At 55.4% G+C, this 26,838-nt stretch overlaps 1 protein-coding gene across 1 annotated transcript; it reads right to left on the bottom strand.

The window, feature by feature from the left end:
* Positions 1-4,588: 4,588 nt before the first annotated feature.
* Positions 4,589-18,020, bottom strand: LOC308056730 (uncharacterized protein). Its single transcript, XM_080372527.1, has 2 exons — positions 15,756-18,020; positions 4,589-9,035 (listed from the first exon to the last, which is right to left on the bottom strand). The coding sequence occupies exon 2, from the start codon at positions 5,687-5,689 to the stop codon at positions 4,703-4,705; it is 987 nt and encodes a 328-aa protein (XP_080228653.1). The 5' UTR covers positions 5,690-9,035; positions 15,756-18,020; the 3' UTR covers positions 4,589-4,702.
* Positions 18,021-26,838: the final 8,818 nt, after the last annotated feature.

The raw sequence follows: 26,838 nt of genomic DNA, 5'->3' as shown, positions 1-26,838 counted from the left end.
TCTCGCCAGAGCATGGTAGAAGGGGCGCAGACGCCCTGCTCACGCCTCCGGGGAGCCAGGATGGATCCCCACGTGGGCCATGCTGTCCCGTCACCTCTTCTTGCCTCTGCCTTTCAGAATCATTTCTAGTCATTGGCCATGGGGCAGATCTCACTCCTGAGAACGTACCTGAAGTGACGAGGGCCTCGCCACAGTGACAGCATCGAGGCATCTGAAGGAAGGAAATCTGCACATTTACAAATGTTGCCCACGGTTCCGGGCGTGCAGCTAGACTGGCCTTCTCCTTCTGCCTTCCATCATGTTGTTGAAAAGTTGTCCTCACCGTAGAAAGACTTCAGGATTTGAAGAGTTCTCTGCCAGCAAGTTTTGGTCGTTGGCATCTTTGTTGCTGACGTTTGAAAGCCCCTTCGTGATGATGGTGCAAGCTTCAGAAGCAGTGGAATGACTAAAACCGTGTAAGAACTATACGAATCCTCAAGGAATGTAGACTGTTGAAAAGGAAAGAAAGAAATCCTATTTGAAGTTCCTCAGCTTTCCTTTTCCAGTATTAGCTGCCTCTTCAGATACACCACTTTTTTTAAGGGTTTAGGCATCAGCTCAGTGACTTCATTGAAGCCTTCTGTTGCCCTCGCCCCGTTCCAAAATCTTGTTGAGAATGGACGGATGAGAGCAAAAGAGGCGCACAAGCAAACTTTCGAGCAAAGCCACTGAAAAGGTGGAGCAAAGGTATCGTGCCATCGAGCTGCAGGTCTCCCGGCCCTGTGCTGGTGTGGGCCACCGGCTGGGCCACCCAGGCAAGGGCAGGTCTCTCTCTTGCTCTTCTCGCTGCACTCTCAAAGCCGCTTTGCCTGCCGATTGCGGGGAGCTGGGAGGGGTCAGTGCAGCCAAGCTCGCGGCAGGCTATCAGTCTGCCTCCTGGGGCTGTTGTAGTACAGTCAGTGGGACGGGATCGAGTGAACCATCTCTTGAACGCGGGCTGGGAGAGAAGGGAGGGGTTTCAGCTGCAGCAGGACGGTGTCCCTACCTCTCCCTTTGTTACCATCTTCTCAGGAGTACCTCCCAGGGAGGAATCCCGGGGCACACCACAGGAGCCTGAACAAGCCCGCTGTCTTCAGCCTTCGACACCTAATCTCAGCCAGCGCTGACCGAGCAGGTAGTTTAGTTCGTATCCAGTACAAACTGGAACTTCTGCAGCAAAGCCCCTGCTGCTTTGGTGAACGAGGCCGGTACCTCTGCTTCTAAGGGAGCCAACTAGGAAAGGTGCCCTCCTAGGCCTGTTGTTTGCAAGTGGAGAGGGACCCGCCAGCAAAGTGGTGGCTGGTGGCTGTCTTGGTCACCGTGCCCACCAAGTAGTTGAGTTTCACATAGTTGGCGCAGGAGAAAAACCTCGGGCAAAACTTTGTCCCTGGCTGTGGGGAGAGCAGAGCTGGGGCTACTGAAGGAGCCAGTTAGTAAGGTGCCCCGGCAATCTGCTTTTGACGGTATGGGGGTCCAGGAATGCTGGTCATTTTTTAAGAGCCACCTCTTAGGAGCGCAGGAGCAGGCCGTTGCAAAATGTGGCAAGTGAAGCAAGCCGGGCAGAAGGGTGGCCTGTGTGAGCAGGGGCCTTCATGCAGGAGTCAGGCAGAAAAAGAATGCCTTCTTTTGCCGCTGCCTTCAACACCGACAACAGGCCCTGGCAGCCCCGGAGCCCAGTGCTGCAAGAGCGTGACTGGGGCGATAGTAAACTCCCAGCCGACCCCAAACTTGTTTCGGACTTGCTGCTGCTGCTGGATGCGCAGAAATCTACCGGGCCCGATGGCATTCATCCCAGGGGACAGAAAGAGCAGGCCCACACCATCGTGGGATCTCTCTCTGGTATTTTTCAGCAGTCCGGGGAGTCTGGAGAGGTCGTGGTCGACGGGAAGCTGGCAAGTGTTGTCCCAGAAAGTGAGCCAACAGTGTGCCCTGGCAGCCAAAGGGGCCACCCGCGTCCTGGGGCGCAGCAAGCCCAGCACAGCTCGCCGGTCGAGGGAGGTGACTGCCCCACATTGGGCTGCACGGGCACAGCCCCACCTCAAGCCCTGTGTGCTGTCCTGGGCGCCTCAGCATAAGGAGGCCATCAAACAATTTGCACGTGGCCAGAGGAAGGTGCCCCAGATGGTGAAAGGCCTAGAGGGCAAGGCCGGGGAGGAGCGGCTGAGGTCACTCGCTCTGCTCAGCGTGGAGAAGAGAAGGCTGAGGGGTGAGCTCTCCGCAGCCTACAGCTTCCTCCAGGGGGGCAGCGGAGGGAGAGGTGCTGATCTCCTCCCCCCGGTGACCAGCGACAGGACTCGAGGAAAGGGAATGAAGCTGCCTCGGGGGACGTTCTCATGGGACATCAGGAAGAGGTTCGTCACTGAGGGCATGCTGGGTCACCGGAACGGCCTCTCCAGGGAAGCGGTCCCGGCACCAAGCCTGTCAGAGTTCAAGGAGCGTCTGGGCCATGCTCTTAGCCACATGGTTTAGCTTCAGCTAGTTCTGCAAGGAGCAGGGAGTGGGACTCCATGATCCTTATGGCTCCCTTCCGCCTTGAGATTTTCTGTCACCCTGTGATCAGGCACAGTCAACATGGGTTTGCAAAGGGAAAGTCTCGCCTAACTCATCAGGTGTCCCTCCAATATAAGGTCACCCGCCCAGTGATTGAAGGGAAGGCGGTGGGTGTAGTTCCCCTGGACTGCAGTGGGGATTTTGACACTGTCCCTCGCAGTGTCCTTCTGAACAAGCTGTCCAGCTGCGGGCTGAGTGGGTTCAGGGTGCGCTGGGTGAAGAAGTGGCTGGGTGGCAGGTCTCAGTGCCTTGTAGTGAATGGGGCTACATGTGGCTGGCGACCAGCCACCAGCGGTGGCTCAGGTCCAGGGCTGGTTCTGGTCGATATTTTCCTCAGTGATCGGCATGCAGCAGTTGAACGCCTCGTCAGCAAGTCTGCTGATGACCGCAGACTGGGAGGTCCTGTTGACTCTCTCAAGGGGCAAGAGGCCTTGCAGAGGAATCCAGATAGACTGGAGCACTGGGCGATCATCACTGGCGTGCCGTGCACCCAGAGGAGGGCAACGCGGCTGGTGAAAGGCCTGGAAGGCATGTCCTGTGAGGAGCACCCAAGGATCCTGGGTTTGTCTAGTTTGGAGAGAAGGGGGCTGAGGGGCATCCTCACTGCCCTCTGCAGCTTCCCGAGGAGGGGAAGCGGAGAGGGAGGTGCTGACCTCTTCCCCCTGGTATTCAGCGATAGGCTCCCAGAATCACAGGATCACGGCATGGCTAGTGTTGGAAAGGACCTCTGGAGATCACCCCGTCCAACCCCCTGCTAAAGCAGGTCCACCTAGAGCAGGTTGCACAGAATCGCATCCAGGCAGGTTCTGAATGTCTCCAGAGAAGGAGACCCAATCAACCCCCTGGGCAGCCTGTGCCAGGGCCATGTCACCCTCAAAGCAAAGACTTTTTCCTCACATCCGGGTGAAACTCCCCGGGTTGCACTTTGTGCCCGTTGCCCCTTGTGCTGGGGAGAATGTCTCAGAGCTGTGCCAGCAGAGGTTCACACTTGACGTTAGGAAGCATTTCTCTGCCGAGAGGGTGGTCAAACACTGGAACAGGCTTCCCAGAGAGGTGGTCGATGCCCCAAGCCTGTCAGTGGCCAAGAGGCATTTGGACAGTGCCCTGAATAACACGCTTTAACTTTTGGTCAGCCCGGAAGGGGTCAGGCAGTTGGATGAGATGATCGTTTTCCCTCCCATCCAAAGGGAATATTCTGTTCTGCTCTGTGCTATTCTATCCTCTGCCAGGCCAGGCTAGGCATGACTTTGCATGGCTTGATGGCATTGGAGTTTCTACTGCTGTGCAACCCGGACTCAGAAAATCAGCTCAACCCACACCCAAGCCAACCCAAGCCAACCAAGCTGTCGTTGTACTTTCTCTCAGAGCTAGGATTCAGCCTGGAAGGCGGCACTTCCCTACCAAAGGCCTCCCGGTACCGTGACTGCAGCATCTGAGGAGAACGTGAGGGCACGGAATATACACAAGGAGGTGACATTTGAGCACGCGCCTGCTGTCCACACATCTGCATCTTCCCAAGTTTGTGCTCCTTATCTCTTCTCCTCTGGTGATATTTCTACATTTCTTCTCTCACTGCCCTGCCCTTTGTCCCTGCCTCCTCGACAGCTCTCCCAGTAGCGAGTTTGCCCTGGCCGACGCCAGACAGAAACCAGAGCAGAGCAGAAGTGTCGGTAGCGGGCAGAGGGAGGGACGGGGTGCAGGCGGAGGGCATTGCATGTGCAATGAGAGCAGCTTCCCCTCCTGCCCGCTCTGCCCTCGGCATCTGCTGTGCTGCAGCTGCGGCAGGATTGCCTGCAGGACGACGTGCTGCCCACACAGCCCGGGGGGCTCGGGGACCCATGGCCGTGCCCCCCCACAAGGCAGGTGCCACCCACGGTGGGGCACAGGAAGCGGGGACGGGAACCAGGAGAGAGAGAAAGAAGCACACAGGGCCTGTGTCAGGGAAAGAGGAATTTATATCCTTGCCCTTCAACATGGAGGAGCTGGAGCCAGGCTGGCGCCGTCGGCGGGGCTGCCTCTTGCAGGGCTGGGGAGGGTCCTGGGGGCCAGCGGCCCTCCTCTTTGCGGGGCGCCGGGCTCCCCTGGGCAAGTGGTCACTGTCCCGGGCGGGAGCCGAGGGGCTGCGGCGGCTGCCCTAGGAGGAGGGACCAGCCGCCCCCGCCGCCTGCCCCGGCTCCTCCCGCTCCGCGGGGATGCGCACAGATGGGTGGCGGCCAGCACGCCCGCGGAGGGGGGCCTCTGATGTGCCGGCTCCCTCCTCCCCGGGGGAGCTCTCAGGGCTGCTGGAGGAAGCCAGGCTGCCGTCAGGAGTCCACTCCCAGCACGTGCTGTAGCTGGATGTGGAGGAGGAGCTGGTGGAGCCGGTGCTGGCCACAGCGCTGTCGTGCTCATCCACCACAGCAGGGGCCTGCAGCAGCCTCTGGGCCTCCTCGCTGCACCGCTCCACAATGACATTGACGATGCCGTCGACCAGCTGTGCCGCATATTCCTGAAGGGAGTCCTGCAGCCGCTGGACCATGAGCTCCCGATTCAGACCGCAGGTGCAGAGGCAGTGCAGGATGCTGCTCTCCGCACTCCTTGCCAGCCACCATTGGTCCCCACAGATTGCTGCCAGCACCTGGCGCAGCCAGGGCAGCACGGGATCCAGCAGGTGCTCTTGCCTTTGGAAGAGCGATGCCCAGACGCTGGGCAGGAGGCCACCCACGGCCTCTGTCCCTACAGCTCCCTGCTCAGCTGGGGACAGCATCTGCTGTGGAGAGGACGGACGGGGTGCCACAGGGTGATGTGGCCTGCTTTCAGCCAGGAGGTCAGGAGCCCCGCCTGCCTGGGTGCTGGCATCTGGCATCTCATCAAGTGTTCTGATGCCAATCTCTATATAGTTGTGTTCTGCCCCCACAGAAAGCCTGAGATTCTCCACTGGTCCTCTGCAAAGGGGGCACGTTGGATTCCTGCTTGCCCAACGCATGATGCAGCTCATACAGAACTGGTGGTGACAAGGCAGCACATAAGCGACCTCATTTTTAGCATCGTGGCAGATGGGGCACTCCCACTCTGGCTCCGTGGCCACGTCTTCTTCCTGCGACAGGTTGGGGAGACATGCGGATGACAAGCAGCTCCCCATCACTGGTGTCACGTGCTGCAAAATGGAGAGAGACCACAGTCACCCGCTGCCCCAGGGAATGGAAGGGCGGAGGAAATGCCCAGGCCCCTCAAGGAGGACACCCTCTCGAACCCCCAGGACCCATCGCCCGCCCTACGGCCACCCTGGGGGACGGTTCCCCACACGGCTCACCTGCGCTGCTGCAAGCACACCCCGCGGTGCGCGGCTGCCTGATCCAGGTAGGGCCGGGGAAACACAGGCGATGGCTCGGGGATGGACACCGAGAGCTGCCGGCGGCAACCCCCGAAACACCACCCAGCACCAGGAGAAGCCTCGCTCCACCCTTCAGAGCTCGCAGGCACGCTCGGCAGGAGGCCAGGCACGAGCCAGACTGGCCCAGGCTCTGCCGGCGCCCGAAGATAAGCGGTGAGGGATGTGAGGTCACAGCCCATCACTGGCTGATGTCACAATGCGCTGCTCGGTAGCGTCAGCCTCCAGAACATGGTGATGTCGCAACGAACCTTCCGCCCCCGCAGGCACATGGCATCGAGAGAAAAAATACCGTTTCTTGTTTTCACCTTTTACGTTCCTGTGTTGCTCTAGCTTGGTCCTCTGCAACCCGCGCCCGTGGCGGTGTGTCTCATCCCCGCTCGTGACGCCTCACACAGGTCCCCTGCGAGGGGGAGCCTGGTGGAACCAGTCTGCGTGGACCACTGCCCGTGCCTGAATGATGCCTGCCCCAGCTGGCTGCCTTTCCCTCTGCAGTGCCAGGATCTGCAGGGAGGAGCTGGGCGCTCGGTGGGCAGCCCTGGGCAAGAGTCTCCCACCCTGCTGGGTCGTGCCCCCCGCCCGCAGGGAGAAGCCTGAAGGGGCATTTTGCTGCAGCCCCATCCACTCCTGCTGGCACTCGCCCACAGTGCCTGGTCCCTCCCCGCTTACCAAGCTTGCCACGCTTCTGGTAGGTGGTGCTCCTGGCCAACTGTTGCTTTGGTGGTCCCCAAAAGCACCAGCAATGGAGCCTGAACCGCTTTACGCCGCGAGGAGTTGCAGTTCCTGTCTCGCCAGAGCATGGTAGAAGGGGCGCAGACGCCCTGCTCACGCCTCCGGGGAGCCAGGATGGATCCCCACGTGGGCCATGCTGTCCCGTCACCTCTTCTTGCCTCTGCCTTTCAGAATCATTTCTAGTCATTGGCCATGGGGCAGATCTCACTCCTGAGAACGTACCTGAAGTGACGAGGGCCTCGCCACAGTGACAGCATCGAGGCATCTGAAGGAAGGAAATCTGCACATTTACAAATGTTGCCCACGGTTCCGGGCGTGCAGCTAGACTGGCCTTCTCCTTCTGCCTTCCATCATGTTGTTGAAAAGTTGTCCTCACCGTAGAAAGACTTCAGGATTTGAAGAGTTCTCTGCCAGCAAGTTTTGGTCGTTGGCATCTTTGTTGCTGACGTTTGAAAGCCCCTTCGTGATGATGGTGCAAGCTTCAGAAGCAGTGGAATGACTAAAACCGTGTAAGAACTATACGAATCCTCAAGGAATGTAGACTGTTGAAAAGGAAAGAAAGAAATCCTATTTGAAGTTCCTCAGCTTTCCTTTTCCAGTATTAGCTGCCTCTTCAGATACACCACTTTTTTTAAGGGTTTAGGCATCAGCTCAGTGACTTCATTGAAGCCTTCTGTTGCCCTCGCCCCGTTCCAAAATCTTGTTGAGAATGGACGGATGAGAGCAAAAGAGGCGCACAAGCAAACTTTCGAGCAAAGCCACTGAAAAGGTGGAGCAAAGGTATCGTGCCATCGAGCTGCAGGTCTCCCGGCCCTGTGCTGGTGTGGGCCACCGGCTGGGCCACCCAGGCAAGGGCAGGTCTCTCTCTTGCTCTTCTCGCTGCACTCTCAAAGCCGCTTTGCCTGCCGATTGCGGGGAGCTGGGAGGGGTCAGTGCAGCCAAGCTCGCGGCAGGCTATCAGTCTGCCTCCTGGGGCTGTTGTAGTACAGTCAGTGGGACGGGATCGAGTGAACCATCTCTTGAACGCGGGCTGGGAGAGAAGGGAGGGGTTTCAGCTGCAGCAGGACGGTGTCCCTACCTCTCCCTTTGTTACCATCTTCTCAGGAGTACCTCCCAGGGAGGAATCCCGGGGCACACCACAGGAGCCTGAACAAGCCCGCTGTCTTCAGCCTTCGACACCTAATCTCAGCCAGCGCTGACCGAGCAGGTAGTTTAGTTCGTATCCAGTACAAACTGGAACTTCTGCAGCAAAGCCCCTGCTGCTTTGGTGAACGAGGCCGGTACCTCTGCTTCTAAGGGAGCCAACTAGGAAAGGTGCCCTCCTAGGCCTGTTGTTTGCAAGTGGAGAGGGACCCGCCAGCAAAGTGGTGGCTGGTGGCTGTCTTGGTCACCGTGCCCACCAAGTAGTTGAGTTTCACATAGTTGGCGCAGGAGAAAAACCTCGGGCAAAACTTTGTCCCTGGCTGTGGGGAGAGCAGAGCTGGGGCTACTGAAGGAGCCAGTTAGTAAGGTGCCCCGGCAATCTGCTTTTGACGGTATGGGGGTCCAGGAATGCTGGTCATTTTTTAAGAGCCACCTCTTAGGAGCGCAGGAGCAGGCCGTTGCAAAATGTGGCAAGTGAAGCAAGCCGGGCAGAAGGGTGGCCTGTGTGAGCAGGGGCCTTCATGCAGGAGTCAGGCAGAAAAAGAATGCCTTCTTTTGCCGCTGCCTTCAACACCGACAACAGGCCCTGGCAGCCCCGGAGCCCAGTGCTGCAAGAGCGTGACTGGGGCGATAGTAAACTCCCAGCCGACCCCAAACTTGTTTCGGACTTGCTGCTGCTGCTGGATGCGCAGAAATCTACCGGGCCCGATGGCATTCAACCCAGGGGACAGAAAGAGCAGGCCCACACCATCGTGGGATCTCTCTCTGGTATTTTTCAGCAGTCCGGGGAGTCTGGAGAGGTCGTGGTCGACGGGAAGCTGGCAAGTGTTGTCCCAGAAAGTGAGCCAACAGTGTGCCCTGGCAGCCAAAGGGGCCACCCGCGTCCTGGGGCGCAGCAAGCCCAGCACAGCTCGCCGGTCGAGGGAGGTGACTGCCCCACATTGGGCTGCACGGGCACAGCCCCACCTCAAGCCCTGTGTGCTGTCCTGGGCGCCTCAGCATAAGGAGGCCATCAAACAATTTGCACGTGGCCAGAGGAAGGTGCCCCAGATGGTGAAAGGCCTAGAGGGCAAGGCCGAGGAGGAGCGGCTGAGGTCACTCGCTCTGCTCAGCGTGGAGAAGAGAAGGCTGAGGGGTGAGCTCTCCGCAGCCTACAGCTTCCTCCAGGGGGGCAGCGGAGGGAGAGGTGCTGATCTCCTCCCCCCGGTGACCAGCGACAGGACTCGAGGAAAGGGAATGAAGCTGCCTCGGGGGACGTTCTCATGGGACATCAGGAAGAGGTTCGTCACTGAGGGCATGCTGGGTCACCGGAACGGCCTCTCCAGGGAAGCGGTCCCGGCACCAAGCCTGTCAGAGTTCAAGGAGCGTCTGGGCCATGCTCTTAGCCACATGGTTTAGCTTCAGCTAGTTCTGCAAGGAGCAGGGAGTGGGACTCCATGATCCTTATGGCTCCCTTCCGCCTTGAGATTTTCTGTCACCCTGTGATCAGGCACAGTCAACATGGGTTTGCAAAGGGAAAGTCTCGCCTAACTCATCAGGTGTCCCTCCAATATAAGGTCACCCGCCCAGTGATTGAAGGGAAGGCGGTGGGTGTAGTTCCCCTGGACTGCAGTGGGGATTTTGACACTGTCCCTCGCAGTGTCCTTCTGAACAAGCTGTCCAGCTGCGGGCTGAGTGGGTTCAGGGTGCGCTGGGTGAAGAAGTGGCTGGGTGGCAGGTCTCAGTGCCTTGTAGTGAATGGGGCTACATGTGGCTGGCGACCAGCCACCAGCGGTGGCTCAGGTCCAGGGCTGGTTCTGGTCGATATTTTCCTCAGTGATCGGCATGCAGCAGTTGAACGCCTCGTCAGCAAGTCTGCTGATGACCGCAGACTGGGAGGTCCTGTTGACTCTCTCAAGGGGCAAGAGGCCTTGCAGAGGAATCCAGATAGACTGGAGCACTGGGCGATCATCACTGGCGTGCCGTGCACCCAGAGGAGGGCAACGCGGCTGGTGAAAGGCCTGGAAGGCATGTCCTGTGAGGAGCACCCAAGGATCCTGGGTTTGTCTAGTTTGGAGAGAAGGGGGCTGAGGGGCATCCTCACTGCCCTCTGCAGCTTCCCGAGGAGGGGAAGCGGAGAGGGAGGTGCTGACCTCTTCCCCCTGGTATTCAGCGATAGGCTCCCAGAATCACAGGATCACGGCATGGCTAGTGTTGGAAAGGACCTCTGGAGATCACCCCGTCCAACCCCCTGCTAAAGCAGGTCCACCTAGAGCAGGTTGCACAGAATCGCATCCAGGCAGGTTCTGAATGTCTCCAGAGAAGGAGACCCAATCAACCCCCTGGGCAGCCTGTGCCAGGGCCATGTCACCCTCAAAGCAAAGACTTTTTCCTCACATCCGGGTGAAACTCCCCGGGTTGCACTTTGTGCCCGTTGCCCCTTGTGCTGGGGAGAATGTCTCAGAGCTGTGCCAGCAGAGGTTCACACTTGACGTTAGGAAGCATTTCTCTGCCGAGAGGGTGGTCAAACACTGGAACAGGCTTCCCAGAGAGGTGGTCGATGCTCCAAGCCTGTCAGTGGCCAAGAGGCATTTGGACAGTGCCCTGAATAACACGCTTTAACTTTTGGTCAGCCCGGAAGGGGTCAGGCAGTTGGATGAGATGATCGTTTTCCCTCCCATCCAAAGGGAATATTCTGTTCTGCTCTGTGCTATTCTATCCTCTGCCAGGCCAGGCTAGGCATGACTTTGCATGGCTTGATGGCATTGGAGTTTCTACTGCTGTGCAACCCGGACTCAGAAAATCAGCTCAACCCACACCCAAGCCAACCCAAGCCAACCCAGCTGTCGTTGTACTTTCTCTCAGAGCTAGGATTCAGCCTGGAAGGCGGCACTTCCCTACCAAAGGCCTCCCGGTACCGTGACTGCAGCATCTGAGGAGAACGTGAGGGCACGGAATATACACAAGGAGGTGACATTTGAGCACGCGCCTGCTGTCCACACATCTGCATCTTCCCAAGTTTGTGCTCCTTATCTCTTCTCCTCTGGTGATATTTCTACATTTCTTCTCTCACTGCCCTGCCCTTTGTCCCTGCCTCCTCGACAGCTCTCCCAGTAGCGAGTTTGCCCTGGCCGACGCCAGACAGAAACCAGAGCAGAGCAGAAGTGTCGGTAGCGGGCAGAGGGAGGGACGGGGTGCAGGCGGAGGGCATTGCATGTGCAATGAGAGCAGCTTCCCCTCCTGCCCGCTCTGCCCTCGGCATCTGCTGTGCTGCAGCTGCGGCAGGATTGCCTGCAGGACGACGTGCTGCCCACACAGCCCGGGGGGCTCGGGGACCCATGGCCGTGCCCCCCCACAAGGCAGGTGCCACCCACGGTGGGGCACAGGAAGCGGGGACGGGAACCAGGAGAGAGAGAAAGAAGCACACAGGGCCTGTGTCAGGGAAAGAGGAATTTATATCCTTGCCCTTCAACATGGAGGAGCTGGAGCCAGGCTGGCGCCGTCGGCGGGGCCGCCTCTTGCAGGGCTGGGGAGGGTCCTGGGGGCCAGCGGCCCTCCTCTTTGCGGGGCGCCGGGCTCCCCTGGGCAAGTGGTCACTGTCCCGGGCGGGAGCCGAGGGGCTGCGGCGGCTGCCCTAGGAGGAGGGACCAGCCGCCCCCGCCGCCTGCCCCGGCTCCTCCCGCTCCGCGGGGATGCGCACAGATGGGTGGCGGCCAGCACGCCCGCGGAGGGGGGCCTCTGATGTGCCGGCTCCCTCCTCCCCGGGGGAGCTCTCAGGGCTGCTGGAGGAAGCCAGGCTGCCGTCAGGAGTCCACTCCCAGCACGTGCTGTAGCTGGATGTGGAGGAGGAGCTGGTGGAGCCGGTGCTGGCCACAGCGCTGTCGTGCTCATCCACCACAGCAGGGGCCTGCAGCAGCCTCTGGGCCTCCTCGCTGCACCGCTCCACAATGACATTGACGATGCCGTCGACCAGCTGTGCCGCATATTCCTGAAGGGAGTCCTGCAGCCGCTGGACCATGAGCTCCCGATTCAGACCGCAGGTGCAGAGGCAGTGCAGGATGCTGCTCTCCGCACTCCTTGCCAGCCACCATTGGTCCCCACAGATTGCTGCCAGCACCTGGCGCAGCCAGGGCAGCACGGGATCCAGCAGGTGCTCTTGCCTTTGGAAGAGCGATGCCCAGACGCTGGGCAGGAGGCCACCCACGGCCTCTGTCCCTACAGCTCCCTGCTCAGCTGGGGACAGCATCTGCTGTGGAGAGGACGGACGGGGTGCCACAGGGTGATGTGGCCTGCTTTCAGCCAGGAGGTCAGGAGCCCCGCCTGCCTGGGTGCTGGCATCTGGCATCTCATCAAGTGTTCTGATGCCAATCTCTATATAGTTGTGTTCTGCCCCCACAGAAAGCCTGAGATTCTCCACTGGTCCTCTGCAAAGGGGGCACGTTGGATTCCTGCTTGCCCAACGCATGATGCAGCTCATACAGAACTGGTGGTGACAAGGCAGCACATAAGCGACCTCATTTTTAGCATCGTGGCAGATGGGGCACTCCCACTCTGGCTCCGTGGCCACGTCTTCTTCCTGCGACAGGTTGGGGAGACATGCGGATGACAAGCAGCTCCCCATCACTGGTGTCACGTGCTGCAAAATGGAGAGAGACCACAGTCACCCGCTGCCCCAGGGAATGGAAGGGCGGAGGAAATGCCCAGGCCCCTCAAGGAGGACACCCTCTCGAACCCCCAGGACCCATCGCCCGCCCTACGGCCACCCTGGGGGACGGTTCCCCACACGGCTCACCTGCGCTGCTGCAAGCACACCCCGCGGTGCGCGGCTGCCTGATCCAGGTAGGGCCGGGGAAACACAGGCGATGGCTCGGGGATGGACACCGAGAGCTGCCGGCGGCAACCCCCGAAACACCACCCAGCACCAGGAGAAGCCTCGCTCCACCCTTCAGAGCTCGCAGGCACGCTCGGCAGGAGGCCAGGCACGAGCCAGACTGGCCCAGGCTCTGCCGGCGCCCGAAGATAAGCGGTGAGGGATGTGAGGTCACAGCCCATCACTGGCTGATGTCACAATGCGCTGCTCGGTAGCGTCAGCCTCCAGAACATGGTGATGTCGCAACGAACCTTCCGCCCCCGCAGGCACATGGCATCGAGAGAAAAAATACCGTTTCTTGTTTTCACCTTTTACGTTCCTGTGTTGCTCTAGCTTGGTCCTCTGCAACCCGCGCCCGTGGCGGTGTGTCTCATCCCCGCTCGTGACGCCTCACACAGGTCCCCTGCGAGGGGGAGCCTGGTGGAACCAGTCTGCGTGGACCACTGCCCGTGCCTGAATGATGCCTGCCCCAGCTGGCTGCCTTTCCCTCTGCAGTGCCAGGATCTGCAGGGAGGAGCTGGGCGCTCGGTGGGCAGCCCTGGGCAAGAGTCTCCCACCCTGCTGGGTCGTGCCCCCCGCCCGCAGGGAGAAGCCTGAAGGGGCATTTTGCTGCAGCCCCATCCACTCCTGCTGGCACTCGCCCACAGTGCCTGGTCCCTCCCCGCTTACCAAGCTTGCCACGCTTCTGGTAGGTGGTGCTCCTGGCCAACTGTTGCTTTGGTGGTCCCCAAAAGCACCAGCAATGGAGCCTGAACCGCTTTACGCCGCGAGGAGTTGCAGTTCCTGTCTCGCCAGAGCATGGTAGAAGGGGCGCAGACGCCCTGCTCACGCCTCCGGGGAGCCAGGATGGATCCCCACGTGGGCCATGCTGTCCCGTCACCTCTTCTTGCCTCTGCCTTTCAGAATCATTTCTAGTCATTGGCCATGGGGCAGATCTCACTCCTGAGAACGTACCTGAAGTGACGAGGGCCTCGCCACAGTGACAGCATCGAGGCATCTGAAGGAAGGAAATCTGCACATTTACAAATGTTGCCCACGGTTCCGGGCGTGCAGCTAGACTGGCCTTCTCCTTCTGCCTTCCATCATGTTGTTGAAAAGTTGTCCTCACCGTAGAAAGACTTCAGGATTTGAAGAGTTCTCTGCCAGCAAGTTTTGGTCGTTGGCATCTTTGTTGCTGACGTTTGAAAGCCCCTTCGTGATGATGGTGCAAGCTTCAGAAGCAGTGGAATGACTAAAACCGTGTAAGAACTATACGAATCCTCAAGGAATGTAGACTGTTGAAAAGGAAAGAAAGAAATCCTATTTGAAGTTCCTCAGCTTTCCTTTTCCAGTATTAGCTGCCTCTTCAGATACACCACTTTTTTTAAGGGTTTAGGCATCAGCTCAGTGACTTCATTGAAGCCTTCTGTTGCCCTCGCCCCGTTCCAAAATCTTGTTGAGAATGGACGGATGAGAGCAAAAGAGGCGCACAAGCAAACTTTCGAGCAAAGCCACTGAAAAGGTGGAGCAAAGGTATCGTGCCATCGAGCTGCAGGTCTCCCGGCCCTGTGCTGGTGTGGGCCACCGGCTGGGCCACCCAGGCAAGGGCAGGTCTCTCTCTTGCTCTTCTCGCTGCACTCTCAAAGCCGCTTTGCCTGCCGATTGCGGGGAGCTGGGAGGGGTCAGTGCAGCCAAGCTCGCGGCAGGCTATCAGTCTGCCTCCTGGGGCTGTTGTAGTACAGTCAGTGGGACGGGATCGAGTGAACCATCTCTTGAACGCGGGCTGGGAGAGAAGGGAGGGGTTTCAGCTGCAGCAGGACGGTGTCCCTACCTCTCCCTTTGTTACCATCTTCTCAGGAGTACCTCCCAGGGAGGAATCCCGGGGCACACCACAGGAGCCTGAACAAGCCCGCTGTCTTCAGCCTTCGACACCTAATCTCAGCCAGCGCTGACCGAGCAGGTAGTTTAGTTCGTATCCAGTACAAACTGGAACTTCTGCAGCAAAGCCCCTGCTGCTTTGGTGAACGAGGCCGGTACCTCTGCTTCTAAGGGAGCCAACTAGGAAAGGTGCCCTCCTAGGCCTGTTGTTTGCAAGTGGAGAGGGACCCGCCAGCAAAGTGGTGGCTGGTGGCTGTCTTGGTCACCGTGCCCACCAAGTAGTTGAGTTTCACATAGTTGGCGCAGGAGAAAAACCTCGGGCAAAACTTTGTCCCTGGCTGTGGGGAGAGCAGAGCTGGGGCTACTGAAGGAGCCAGTTAGTAAGGTGCCCCGGCAATCTGCTTTTGACGGTATGGGGGTCCAGGAATGCTGGTCATTTTTTAAGAGCCACCTCTTAGGAGCGCAGGAGCAGGCCGTTGCAAAATGTGGCAAGTGAAGCAAGCCGGGCAGAAGGGTGGCCTGTGTGAGCAGGGGCCTTCATGCAGGAGTCAGGCAGAAAAAGAATGCCTTCTTTTGCCGCTGCCTTCAACACCGACAACAGGCCCTGGCAGCCCCGGAGCCCAGTGCTGCAAGAGCGTGACTGGGGCGATAGTAAACTCCCAGCCGACCCCAAACTTGTTTCGGACTTGCTGCTGCTGCTGGATGCGCAGAAATCTACCGGGCCCGATGGCATTCATCCCAGGGGACAGAAAGAGCAGGCCCACACCATCGTGGGATCTCTCTCTGGTATTTTTCAGCAGTCCGGGGAGTCTGGAGAGGTCGTGGTCGACGGGAAGCTGGCAAGTGTTGTCCCAGAAAGTGAGCCAACAGTGTGCCCTGGCAGCCAAAGGGGCCACCCGCGTCCTGGGGCGCAGCAAGCCCAGCACAGCTCGCCGGTCGAGGGAGGTGACTGCCCCACATTGGGCTGCACGGGCACAGCCCCACCTCAAGCCCTGTGTGCTGTCCTGGGCGCCTCAGCATAAGGAGGCCATCAAACAATTTGCACGTGGCCAGAGGAAGGTGCCCCAGATGGTGAAAGGCCTAGAGGGCAAGGCCGAGGAGGAGCGGCTGAGGTCACTCGCTCTGCTCAGCGTGGAGAAGAGAAGGCTGAGGGGTGAGCTCTCCGCAGCCTACAGCTTCCTCCAGGGGGGCAGCGGAGGGAGAGGTGCTGATCTCCTCCCCCCGGTGACCAGCGACAGGACTCGAGGAAAGGGAATGAAGCTGCCTCGGGGGACGTTCTCATGGGACATCAGGAAGAGGTTCGTCACTGAGGGCATGCTGGGTCACCGGAACGGCCTCTCCAGGGAAGCGGTCCCGGCACCAAGCCTGTCAGAGTTCAAGGAGCGTCTGGGCCATGCTCTTAGCCACATGGTTTAGCTTCAGCTAGTTCTGCAAGGAGCAGGGAGTGGGACTCCATGATCCTTATGGCTCCCTTCCGCCTTGAGATTTTCTGTCACCCTGTGATCAGGCACAGTCAACATGGGTTTGCAAAGGGAAAGTCTCGCCTAACTCATCAGGTGTCCCTCCAATATAAGGTCACCCGCCCAGTGATTGAAGGGAAGGCGGTGGGTGTAGTTCCCCTGGACTGCAGTGGGGATTTTGACACTGTCCCTCGCAGTGTCCTTCTGAACAAGCTGTCCAGCTGCGGGCTGAGCGGGTTCAGGGTGCGCTGGGTGAAGAAGTGGCTGGGTGGCAGGTCTCAGTGCCTTGTAGTGAATGGGGCTACATGTGGCTGGCGACCAGCCACCAGCGGTGGCTCAGGTCCAGGGCTGGTTCTGGTCGATATTTTCCTCAGTGATCGGCATGCAGCAGTTGAACGCCTCGTCAGCAAGTCTGCTGATGACCGCAGACTGGGAGGTCCTGTTGACTCTCTCAAGGGGCAAGAGGCCTTGCAGAGGAATCCAGATAGACTGGAGCACTGGGCGATCATCACTGGCGTGCCGTGCACCCAGAGGAGGGCAACGCGGCTGGTGAAAGGCCTGGAAGGCATGTCCTGTGAGGAGCACCCAAGGATCCTGGGTTTGTCTAGTTTGGAGAGAAGGGGGCTGAGGGGCATCCTCACTGCCCTCTGCAGCTTCCCGAGGAGGGGAAGCGGAGAGGGAGGTGCTGACCTCTTCCCCCTGGTATTCAGCGATAGGCTCCCAGAATCACAGGATCACGGCATGGCTAGTGTTGGAAAGGACCTCTGGAGATCACCCCGTCCAACCCCCTGCTAAAGCAGGTCCACCTAGAGCAGGTTGCACAGAATCGCATCCAGGCAGGTTCTGAATGTCTCCAGAGAAGGAGACCCAATCAACCCCCTGGGCAGCCTGTGCCAGGGCCATGTCACCCTCAAAGCAAAGACTTTTTCCTCACATCCGGGTGAAACTCCCCGGGTTGCACTTTGTGCCCGTTGCCCCTTGTGCTGGGGAGAATGTCTCAGAGCTGTGCCAGCAGAGGTTCACACTTGACGTTAGGAAGCATTTCTCTGCCGAGAGGGTGGTCAAACACTGGAACAGGCTTCCCAGAGAGGTGGTCGATGCCCCAAGCCTGTCAGTGGCCAAGAGGCATTTGGACAGTGCCCTGAATAACACGCTTTAACTTTTGGTCAGCCCGGAAGGGGTCAGGCAGTTGGATGAGATGATCGTTTTCCCTCCCATCCAAAGGGAATATTCTGTTCTGCTCTGTGCTATTCTATCCTCTGCCAGGCCAGGCTAGGCATGACTTTGCATGGCTTGATGGCATTGGAGTTTCTACTGCTGTGCAACCCGGACTCAGAAAATCAGCTCAACCCACACCCAAGCCAACCCAAGCCAACCCAGCTGTCGTTGTACTTTCTCTCAGAGCTAGGATTCAGCCTGGAAGGCGGCACTTCCCTACCAAAGGCCTCCCGGTACCGTGACTGCAGCATCTGAGGAGAACGTGAGGGCACGGAATATACACAAGGAGGTGACATTTGAGCACGCGCCTGCTGTCCACACATCTGCATCTTCCCAAGTTTGTGCTCCTTATCTCTTCTCCTCTGGTGATATTTCTACATTTCTTCTCTCACTGCCCTGCCCTTTGTCCCTGCCTCCTCGACAGCTCTCCCAGTAGCGAGTTTGCCCTGGCCGACGCCAGACAGAAACCAGAGCAGAGCAGAAGTGTCGGTAGCGGGCAGAGGGAGGGACGGGGTGCAGGCGGAGGGCATTGCATGTGCAATGAGAGCAGCTTCCCCTCCTGCCCGCTCTGCCCTCGGCATCTGCTGTGCTGCAGCTGCGGCAGGATTGCCTGCAGGACGACGTGCTGCCCACACAGCCCGGGGGGCTCGGGGACCCATGGCCGTGCCCCCCCACAAGGCAGGTGCCACCCACGGTGGGGCACAGGAAGCGGGGACGGGAACCAGGAGAGAGAGAAAGAAGCACACAGGGCCTGTGTCAGGGAAAGAGGAATTTATATCCTTGCCCTTCAACATGGAGGAGCTGGAGCCAGGCTGGCGCCGTCGGCGGGGCTGCCTCTTGCAGGGCTGGGGAGGGTCCTGGGGGCCAGCGGCCCTCCTCTTTGCGGGGCGCCGGGCTCCCCTGGGCAAGTGGTCACTGTCCCGGGCGGGAGCCGAGGGGCTGCGGCGGCTGCCCTAGGAGGAGGGACCAGCCGCCCCCGCCGCCTGCCCCGGCTCCTCCCGCTCCGCGGGGATGCGCACAGATGGGTGGCGGCCAGCACGCCCGCGGAGGGGGGCCTCTGATGTGCCGGCTCCCTCCTCCCCGGGGGAGCTCTCAGGGCTGCTGGAGGAAGCCAGGCTGCCGTCAGGAGTCCACTCCCAGCACGTGCTGTAGCTGGATGTGGAGGAGGAGCTGGTGGAGCCGGTGCTGGCCACAGCGCTGTCGTGCTCATCCACCACAGCAGGGGCCTGCAGCAGCCTCTGGGCCTCCTCGCTGCACCGCTCCACAATGACATTGACGATGCCGTCGACCAGCTGTGCCGCATATTCCTGAAGGGAGTCCTGCAGCCGCTGGACCATGAGCTCCCGATTCAGACCGCAGGTGCAGAGGCAGTGCAGGATGCTGCTCTCCGCACTCCTTGCCAGCCACCATTGGTCCCCACAGATTGCTGCCAGCACCTGGCGCAGCCAGGGCAGCACGGGATCCAGCAGGTGCTCTTGCCTTTGGAAGAGCGATGCCCAGACGCTGGGCAGGAGGCCACCCACGGCCTCTGTCCCTACAGCTCCCTGCTCAGCTGGGGACAGCATCTGCTGTGGAGAGGACGGACGGGGTGCCACAGGGTGATGTGGCCTGCTTTCAGCCAGGAGGTCAGGAGCCCCGCCTGCCTGGGTGCTGGCATCTGGCATCTCATCAAGTGTTCTGATGCCAATCTCTATATAGTTGTGTTCTGCCCCCACAGAAAGCCTGAGATTCTCCACTGGTCCTCTGCAAAGGGGGCACGTTGGATTCCTGCTTGCCCAACGCATGATGCAGCTCATACAGAACTGGTGGTGACAAGGCAGCACATAAGCGACCTCATTTTTAGCATCGTGGCAGATGGGGCACTCCCACTCTGGCTCCGTGGCCACGTCTTCTTCCTGCGACAGGTTGGGGAGACATGCGGATGACAAGCAGCTCCCCATCACTGGTGTCACGTGCTGCAAAATGGAGAGAGACCACAGTCACCCGCTGCCCCAGGGAATGGAAGGGCGGAGGAAATGCCCAGGCCCCTCAAGGAGGACACCCTCTCGAACCCCCAGGACCCATCGCCCGCCCTACGGCCACCCTGGGGGACGGTTCCCCACACGGCTCACCTGCGCTGCTGCAAGCACACCCCGCGGTGCGCGGCTGCCTGATCCAGGTAGGGCCGGGGAAACACAGGCGATGGCTCGGGGATGGACACCGAGAGCTGCCGGCGGCAATCCCCGAAGCACCACCCAGCACCAGGAGAAGCCTCGCTCCACCCTCCAGACCTCGCAGGCACACTCGGCAGGAGGCCAGGCACGAGCCAGACTGGCCCAGGCTCTGCCGGCGCCCGAAGATAAGCGGTGAGGGATGTGAGGTCACAGCCCATCACTGGCTGATGTCAGAATCTCCGGCTAGATGATGTCACTGATGGCCATTTGCTCCTACAGTGCTTGTAAGGTAGCACTCTGGACGGCACTGACACTTTTTCAGATGAAAAATGAAATCATTCCCATATTCTTTGAACTTTGAAACTTGCCTCTTTTCTACATCTTGAATGTGCACGATGGCAAGCACAAGTTGTCTACAGAGGATATGGCAGAAACATGACAGCTGAGAAGCCATGAGTAATCTTTACTGCTGTTAAAGGAAAAATTCACACAGACGTGGGTATCACTAGTCTTGCTGTAATCACAGCTCAGAGCTGGGCCAACAGCTCAGTGACCGGCAGAGTCCAAAGGGATGTAGTACAGCTCATATCCACTTAGTAAATTGTTAGTCAATGTCCGAAGTTTTTAGAAATTTCCTTTGGTCTTTTCAGTTCTACAAATCCATCATCTGATCCTGCCCCACTTGATTTCTTCTGTTCTGGTTCCAGTTTCTGCCTTGGTTTCAAGGCCTTCTTTGGATCGTTATCTTCTTTCCACTTGCTTTAACTTGCACAATTCTTCTAGCACACTTATACTTTGAACAAGCAATTTCCCTTCATATATACTATTTTTTTCTAAAAAAAACCCTGCATTTCTGAGGGCAGCTGTGTATACAAATTGGTCATTTGTTGTTTTTCTGTTCTACTGATTAGCTTGACTGGATTTTAAACCAGCCTTGGATTAGGGCTATACAGGGGACATAAACCAGTTCTGCCAGTTGGCAGCTTCAGCAATTTAAATTTCTTCATTTAAAGAACATCTTCTTTAATAACTGCCTGAGAAGCCATGTTAGGAAGCTCAAAAGCAAAGGCTCAGTTTGCATGGAATATGCCCTGGATACAGTAGAAGCGCAAATGTCACTCTCAGAGGTTTAGGAAGAGATGTTCGCTACAGGAAGCTGACACCCAAAAAGGTTTTCTCTGAGTGTCTTTTCCTGGTCAGCATGCATAGCTTCAGTTCCATGGCAGTATGACGGAACATGCTTTTTGCCTTGAATTCATCGATTTGCTAATAAACTGAGACACATTGTTAGTAACACTTGAGATGACAGTTAAAGCAGTATCATTTCCTGATGAACCTGCAAAAATTACACTCTCCGACCGATAGACCAGGGCTTCAGGGCAAGCTCTGACAGACAGCGTGGAAGTTTCATAGCTGCATGTAAATGGCTTCAGCACAAACTGTAGGATAATATTTTTTATTAAAAAGATTGATTTGAAAAGGATTATTGGAACTGCAAAGTTATGCCAAGCTTTGTAAAACAGTTAATGCCCGGCTTTAACATCCCATTTTCTGCATTTGCATATGCCACATGTGTCACACCAGCCACCTCCAGTTAGCACAGGGAGAGATACCGCTGCTCCTTTTTGGGATATCATAACCAGTGCTGACACCTGCGATACCAGAAACCTTGCCGGGTACCACATTACAGAAATCTGAAAATCTTCACCACACAGCTACGTTTTGGCTTACCATTTTCCCCAAACCTGGAATTAATCTCTTCCAAAATTTGCTTTGCTTTCCTGCATTTTCTGCACTCATCACAATTTGCTCCTTTCCCAGACCAGACAAAATACCATTTGGATAACAAATTTCCCCAAACGGTGCCAGAGCTCCGGCACACCATGTGCCCCCCACCCCCTTCCTCCCCCCTCACTGCCCTCTGATCCACTCACACTGTTCTTGCGCCTCTGATACACGGTACTTGCTTATCACGTCAGCCTCCTACGGTCAATTCACTTTCCCACACAGATCAAAATCAATCGCATAGAACAATTAGGTTAAGGACAGCATGAGTGTATGAATGTAGAGTCATGTACCACAAAACCTGTGAATTGATATGCCAGCATATGTCACAACCTCCCTTTACACTTTTCATGGCATCATAGAACAGTTTGGGTTGGAAGGGGCTGTAAAGACCACCAAGTTCCATCCCCCTGCCAGGGGCAGGGACCTGTCCCCCCAGCCCAGGCTGCCCCCAGCCCCGTCCAGCCTGGCCTTGAGCCCCCCCAGGGACGGGGCACCCACAGCTGCTCTGGGCAGCCTGTGCCGGTGCCTCGCCACCCCTGCGCTGAAGCACTACACCCTTTTTTTCTTCTCTATTTGGTCATTCACAGTATTTTCCTCCAACCATTCTTTCCTTTAGCTTCCCATTTCTTTGCTCTTAGAAACACACTTTTTGCAGCATAACCAGAGCTAGTATGGTTATGCTGCAAAGGCCTACAAAGCTGACGAGGGGCCAGAGCATCTCCCAGATGAGGACAGGCTGAGAAAGCTGGGTCTGTTTCACCTGGAGAAGACTGAGAGGGGATCTCACCAATGTCGATGAATATCTTAAGGGTGAGTGTCAAGAGGACAGGGCCAGGCTCTTTGCAGTGGTGCCCAATGACAGAACAAGGGGCAATGGGCAAAAACTGAAACCCAGGAAGATCCACCTGAATATGAGGAAGAATGTCTTTACTTTGAGGATGACAGAACACTGGAACAGGCTGCCCAGAGAGGCTGCGTTGTCTCCTTCTCTGGAAGCACCTTCCTCTCCACCTATGTAACAGCAGAAGGGAAAGAGCTATTGAAGCCTCCGTGAACATTCAGCCTCAGGAAGCAAACAGGTGTCCCTGTTTGTGTGTGAAATTCTCACCTCCTTAGATCCCACAGAGTTGGAAAGTACTGTCACTCAAAAGTGAGTGGCAGACAGTTAGTGTCCTGCTGCCTCTCTTTCCATCTTTTCTTCTGGTGACTTCCCTCCCCAGGTGGCCATCTGTGTGCCCACCTTAGCAAGCATAAAGAGTCTTTATGTCTAGGTGAAGTTTCTTTTCCACCTGCAGTCTGCTGTGCAGACCTCTGTGAGGACCTGATCAGCTTCCAATAACCAAGATATGAATAAAATCAAAGCCATATTACATGGAACGACTTAGTAAAATAACTTGATGCTGTCTGAAATGCTCCTAACTTTCTGTTAGAAACATACATCTTAGTAGTTTACAATAGGCTAAATATGGGCTGGGGGCAAGTCTCAGTTTCAGAGATCTGAGGAGACTTGTTTTCTACAGGAAGCTGACACCCAAAATGGTTTTGTCTGAGTTTCTTTTCCTAGTCATCATCCTGTATTTTTTCATTCCATTCTATTTCCAAATTACCATTTTGGGATGAAACATGGGGGAAAGGGAGACCACGACTGATGGGATACATATAGCAAGCTGAGAGATTGAGGAGGCCAGTCTTTCTTGATGAGACAGTGTATTCAAGCACACAGAAAAGTTTGTGGATGATGGGAACAGATGGCAGGTTCGCTCTTCAAAACACCAATAATTTAAAAATTTCAAGTAAGCCGCAGGCATGCATCACTTTGTCTCTAATCCAGTATGATCCTCCCTCAAACAGTTCTTTAAAACACCATTCAGTGAAGACTTATTTTGAAAGGAGTGGAAAACCTGCCCTTCCTTTCTTTGGGAGCAGGACTATCCATGGTCACCTGTGATGCTTAAGATTTCTGAACAGCACTACAATATTTTTAAACAGAATTTCTATTAACAAGGACAATATTTTGCTGCCAGCAATTTGGATTTATTCTTATAAAAGAAAACTCTGCACATCTGCTTCTAATTCTTCTCTTCAACCACAGTTGACACACATCAGTGTAGTTTCGTTCTGATGTTAACACTTACATTTAACTCTTCCAGAAAAGCAATTTGCTGTCATCTAGGATGTATTTCTTTTGGTAGGCCTTACACAAAACATCAGGAATACATTCAAATAAAATTCAAACAGGAAATTAAATTCCTGCTAGTACTACTGAGGCAGACGAACAGCTCACATAATAACACAGAATATCTGAATTCGAAAAAGTTTCACTTTCTGCCAAGCTTCTGCACAACACTCAGTAGCAAGGATCCCACTTGTAAGACCAGATAAGGTAACAGTTCACAAAACAGAAGACAGCTTGATACTGAAGGTTGTCTAGTAGCTGGGCCAAGTATTGAAAAGGTCTCAAAGGGGACAAGAATTGAAGCCATTGTTGTTTTCTTCTATGCAGATAACTCCCACTGAGTGTTGATAGAGAAAGTGAAGTGCTGAGCTCCAAGACAGCTGCAGGCAGATTTCATAAGGATTTGGAATTGCCCTACAAATGGTTTGACGAATGGTGAATAAAATTGAAGGCTGACAAATGGACAGTAATATGCAGCGGGTTTAAAAATACCCCAAATGTGCAGGGATACACATGAATGAACCAGGATTCATTTTTGAGGCCATCCTGGAGAATGAGGAAATAAAAGTTGACTTCTTGTTACCAAGCAAACCATATATTACAAACCTACATAACCAAGCTGGTGTGAGGTGTTTAATAGCTCAAATGAAGATGTCTAGAACACCAGTGCACATGGCTTCATTGCAACACCTTATAATAAGCAAAGCTTTCACAGGCCTAGATTTCATTTAAGCCTACTTATCCCAGCCCAGGTGCTGTTTTCCCATCACTGAAGAGTTTTACTTAGAAATCGGAAATCAAAGCAAAAGTTTCTGGTTTCATTGAAAAAGCACACTGTGCTTTTTTATAAGCTGACTTCCCTGTGTAACATTTCTGCGCTAAAGCTCTGATTTAATGAGAACTCCAGATTTACACAACACTGTTAGAGGAAGCATTTTATCTTCTATTAGTTAAATCAGACCTTTGCTACTTTCATCTTCTTCTAAAAGCAGATTTAAAAGAACTTTCTTCTGGTTTATTAAATAAGAATAGTGTTTAAGAAAGAAAATTTGTCTCTTCACAACCAAAATCTTCTGTGTTTGTGTTCCTTTGAGAAGTTAAGCAACCTTCCCTACACATCCAGACAGGGTCACACCTTCCTACATGTCAACAAGTCAACTTTGCAACGAAAGATGTACAAGACCCAGTTAGGTCTTCTGGGGGAGTACCTGGAAGCAAACTGGGGAAGTGTTCACATCTAGAGATAGTGAGATGATGTCAGCATTTTCTGCACCTTTTCCCTACTCATTGGTCATCTGTGACCACTATGAAGGCTGCCAACAATCAACAGAAGTTTTTGAAGGGCATGTTTAAGTAGATGGCCCCATCAGGGGAGCTATGTGAACAGCTCTTTTCTGTAGCTCCTTATGAGAATTTTAAACTTTTTTGTTCTCTTGCTGGCAGCTTTATAGCAGTTCCCTTTTTTTCTCCAAGCATCACAACCTGAAACAGATATGAAGCTTTAACAGCTATAGACTCCCATGAGCAAGGTCTACAAGGAGAGACTACATTAGTAGGACACCATGGATACTGCAAAAAGAAACCAAGTGCTCATAGTGGGTGACTCCTTGTTAAGGGGCACTGAGATGCCCATCAGCCAGCCTGACAGGGAGGTGGACGACAGGTATGCAGTCTTCCAGGAGCTAAGGTCTGAGCTGTTGCTGAGAGGGTGCCACAATTTGTCAAGAGCACAGATCACTATCTGCTGCTACTATTTCACATGGACACGAACGATACCTCAAGCCAGAATCTGAGCAGAGTCAAGGAAGACTTTAAAGCCCTGGGAGTGTAAGTGAAAAAATGATAAAATGATTAATTCATAGAATCACAGAACAGTGTGGGTTGGAAGGGACCTCAAAGATCATCTAGTTCCAACCCCCCTGCCATGGGCAGGGACCCCTCCCCCCAGCCCAGGCTGCCCCCAGCCCCGTCCAGCCCGGCCTTGGGGCATGCACAGCTGCTCCGGGCAGCCTGGGCCAGTGCCTCGCCACCCTCGCTGTAAAGAAGCACTCATCATCAGTCAATTTTTGTTCGTTTGCTATCCATGTCAGAATAAATAGCATTAGACCCACAGTGAAGGTTGGAACTTTACTCCTAAAACATCACAGCTCAGCATTTAGCTGCAACTGCTTACACATGTCAGTTTACGCACACCTTAGCCCAGCATTGGTTTCATCCGCCAGCATCAGCTCTTCTGAGCAAAGGTGTCTCCTGAGCACTCACATGGCTTGGTGGCTACAGGACAATGCTGCAGCATTTCTTATTTCATCAGCTAGGGAAACTTCTCTCCCTTACAGGGAGTTACAGATGCTGTGTAATACAATTGCATGGGTCTGCCTAGTAAAATATCATGACTCCCTATGGTTTTCTTTCCTGATGTTTCTTCTACAGATCAATGCGAGAGGTAAAGTATCCAGCCATTTCAGGCCAGTCTCTGGGCAAATCTTTGCCAAGTTTGTTTTTAAATTGGACTTTGTCCTTCCTACAGCCCTACTGGCATTTGGGTTGTGTTTGTAGGCTGCAAAAATTTTGCTCATTACTCGTCCCATAGAATGGGTCCTCTTATTGTTATTTAGTGTTAGGGAGCAACAAACAGAAGTATTAGTTCTCTCAGCATGTTTACAAGGATGGCCCTTTACCAATCCTGATAACGTATCTAAGATGGCAGGGACACACTGAAAATTGCAGCACTGAGGCAACTTGAATAAAGTCAATTTGAAAATTTACAAAGTCTCCACCATTGAGGGTTTGCAGCTACACCCACCTTCTCCTGCTGTCCTGTATTACATGCTGAACAAACTGGGCAGCTGCCACAATACTGCTGAGATGTAGCTGAGAAATGTAGAGCAAACCAATCTTGTGGGGCAACTGAATGGGCCAGAGGAGCCAGGGCAGGTAACAGGACTCGAGGCACTACTAGGCTGCTGCTGTGGGAGCAGCAAGGGGAGTTGGAGCGTAGCTGGCATTCCTCTTCCAGCGTGAAACGTTGCAGAGCTGCCAGCTCTTCAAGGGAGAAAAAATGGGAAAGGGGTGTACAGAAGATGAAAGATACACAAGCCACAACCTTTGCCACTGCATTGGCCAAGGCATTTCCTTGCAAGACATTATCTTGAAGAGAGAGGTGGTCCTGGCATTTGACAATAGCAGAAGAGCCATGAATTCGTCCTGTCATGGTGCAGGCACATCCAGGGTGTAACACACAGTATAGCCTAATTTACATCAGGGGTCTCTTCCTAGAATGTTTCAGGGACAGTAGGACTTAAAAGGAAAGCATGGTAGTCAGGAATGGGGTTGATGGTGACAGCCATAGGGGGTGTCACCAGAGGAAAATACATGTTGTCCTGAAATACCAGCGGCATTTACTGCCTCTGGAGACAAGGGAACTGAAGGAAAACCAGAAGCATATGACGTTTATTGAAAAGTATCAACTGGTCAAGAAAGGATCTTGCCATTAATAGATAAACGAAAACAGTTTGGTCTAAAAA

The sequence above is a fragment of the Falco punctatus genome (genome assembly GCF_963210335.1).
Source record: "Falco punctatus genome assembly, chromosome: Z".
Classification (NCBI taxonomy): Eukaryota; Metazoa; Chordata; class Aves; order Falconiformes; family Falconidae; genus Falco; species Falco punctatus.
This window is presented reverse-complemented; position numbering and strand designations above follow the sequence as displayed.

Excerpts from the sequence above, each read along its gene's own strand:
- LOC308056730 (XM_080372527.1), bottom strand. The coding sequence starts at position 5,689 with ATGGGGAGCTGCTTGTCATCCGCATGTCTCCCCAACCTGTCGCAGGAA.